Source organism: Hipposideros armiger, unplaced genomic scaffold (genome assembly GCF_001890085.2).
Source record: "Hipposideros armiger isolate ML-2016 unplaced genomic scaffold, ASM189008v1 scaffold_138, whole genome shotgun sequence".
NCBI classification, from domain to species: domain Eukaryota; kingdom Metazoa; phylum Chordata; class Mammalia; order Chiroptera; family Hipposideridae; genus Hipposideros; species Hipposideros armiger.
Window position 1 is genome coordinate 1,837,915 of NW_017731488.1, and position 2,241 is coordinate 1,840,155.

At 54.2% G+C, this 2,241-nt stretch overlaps 1 protein-coding gene across 1 annotated transcript in view; it reads left to right on the plus strand.

Moving 5' to 3' along the window:
* The first annotated feature begins 593 nt into the window (after positions 1-593).
* The window catches only part of SELENON (selenoprotein N), a 16,546-nt gene continuing 14,898 nt past the window's right edge, over positions 594-2,241 (plus strand). Inside the window, exon 1 of the mRNA XM_019650198.1 lies at positions 594-789. Coding sequence (XP_019505743.1) covers positions 594-789 — 196 coding nt within the window. The remainder of the gene's footprint in view (positions 790-2,241) is intronic.

Sequence of the window (2,241 nt, forward strand, 5' to 3'; positions counted from 1 at the left end):
TGGGGGCGGGGGGGTCCAGGCGGGCGCGGCGGGATTCGCAGAGGGTCTGGGCGCCAGGGTGGGGTGGCGGCGGAGGAGGCCAGGCCCGTGTGTTGGCTTGGAGGGGGACGGTGCCTGGGGATGGGAAGGGACTAAAAGGGCAGCCTGAGGGGACTGTTGGGCTGGGGAGGGCGGCATGGAAGTGAGAAGAAACTGAGGTACCAGGGGTCGGGCAGACTTGGAAGGACTGATGGGGGAGGTGAAAGGACCGGCCGGTGTGAGGCACTGGCACGAACAAACTGCAGGGCAGTCCACAAGAGTAAGTGACTTGGACAGTGAACTGCAACAATAGAGTGAAACTGGGACCCAGAGAATCTGGAAGGGGGCCTGGGAAGCACTGGGACAGCGCGGAGGGGAGACAGGAGACCACAGTGGCTCAAAGAATAAGGCGAAATGGGGACGGGCCACGTAAGAAGGGACTGGGGAAGACTCAACAAATTGGGGGGTGGGGGACTTAGAACGTGCACAGTGGATGAAAGTATGGAGTGAAGCAGGGACCAAGGAAGGGGAGTGGGGGGGCGCTCTGGGGCGGTGCAGAAGTGACATTTGGACAGATGGACTGGGAGGTGTTGAGAGAACTCAGGAAGATGGTATCCAACTGGTGCTCAGCACAGCCTCTTCCTCTCAAGCAGGAGTCAGCCCTGAAGGCCCTGGGGACTGAAGGCCTCTTTCTCTTCTCTTCCCTGGACACTGACCGGGATATGTACATCAGTCCTGAGGAGTTCAGGCCCATCGCTGAGAAGCTGACAGGTACCAGAGGAGGCTGGGGACTGGGCAGGAGGGAGCCCAGACACTGCCCTCAGCTTCTTGGCGGCTGTGTCTGCTCTGAGCAGGAGGGCTGCCTGGAGGAGAGGGAAGATTGTGGGTCCTGGCAGCCCTGGGGTCCTCCTTGCTCTGACACTTTCTAGCTGCTGGTTTGAGCAAGCTGTTTACACACACACACCTGTTCTCTTCACATGTGAATAATACTAGTTAACATTCCCTGACTACTACCTCAGGGCCAGGCATAACTTTAAGCACTTCATGTGAGCTATCTCTTTATTCTTCACAATGCCCTGTGACACAGTTGTGCTTCACATGTTTATAGTTTGGGAGACTGAGGCACAGGAAGGCTCGGCGACTTGCCCAAGCTAGAAAGGTGCAGAGCCAGGATAAGAACTGGGGCCGTCTGGCTCCAGGTCCCACCCCAGCTCACAGGTTTGAGGATTGGAGAGAATATCTGCAAAGGGGCCGATAGGCAGTAGATAATCAATAGACAGGAGCTATTCCGATTATTACTAAACATTAAACTCTGCTGTCAGATTCCTATCTCATTCCTGCTATCCATTTTTGCCTATCTGTAATCAGCGTTATTTGTTTTGTAAAGATGAAGGGCTGAAACATCTAAGGAATTATAAAATGCTTCTCTTACCACCTTACCCCCCCCCCAACCTTTGTGTCCATTTCTTGTGACGTTTTTTGAACTTAGGTTCTTGGGCACCTACTTGTTACCCAAGTTGCCCAGTGTAAGTAGGTCAATTGATGGGAAAGGCAGGAAGAGATGCCAACTGCTCTCGGGCGAGTAAGCATCAAAGCCCCATGATGGGTTTTCTGGTCTCAGGATGGGTCGTGTAGGTCCATCACTTGCTGGCCCAGTGACCTGTGGTCACTGCCAGAGGAGGAAAGTCGGATGAAAAATGCTAATTTGCTGGAGCAGACCTGTGTGTGTCTCGGTGGCAATCAGTTCTGTCGTGAAAGCAGACGGCAGGTAAACAGGCCAGCACCGCGTGGATTGGCTGTGACCCCTTAATTCGCATGCACTCCCCTGAGCATCCACATAGCCACCTCCTTGTCCTTGTTTATGACCAGCGAGCAAGATTTCCCTCATAATGACATGCTGGCTAAGCTTCCTGGGCTTGGGGACCCTTTTAATTTTTTTCACATAAATCTTTTTCCCCATCGGGAAAACAACTCCTCCCTTCAATACCTCCGAGGCCACTGTAAATGCAAAACTGGACCAAGTTTTGGGAAAACAAAAGAAAAAACAGGGCCGGCCGAGTGGCGCGATGGTTAAGAACTCGCTTAGGATGCCAGAGGGCCCCGGTTCGGATCCCACATATGAGGGCCAGTGACACTGCCCTCCGCAGCTGAGATGCTGAACAACAGCTCAACCTGGAGCTGGGCTGCCATGAGTCGCCGGCGACGGCGTGGGCTGCAGTCCCT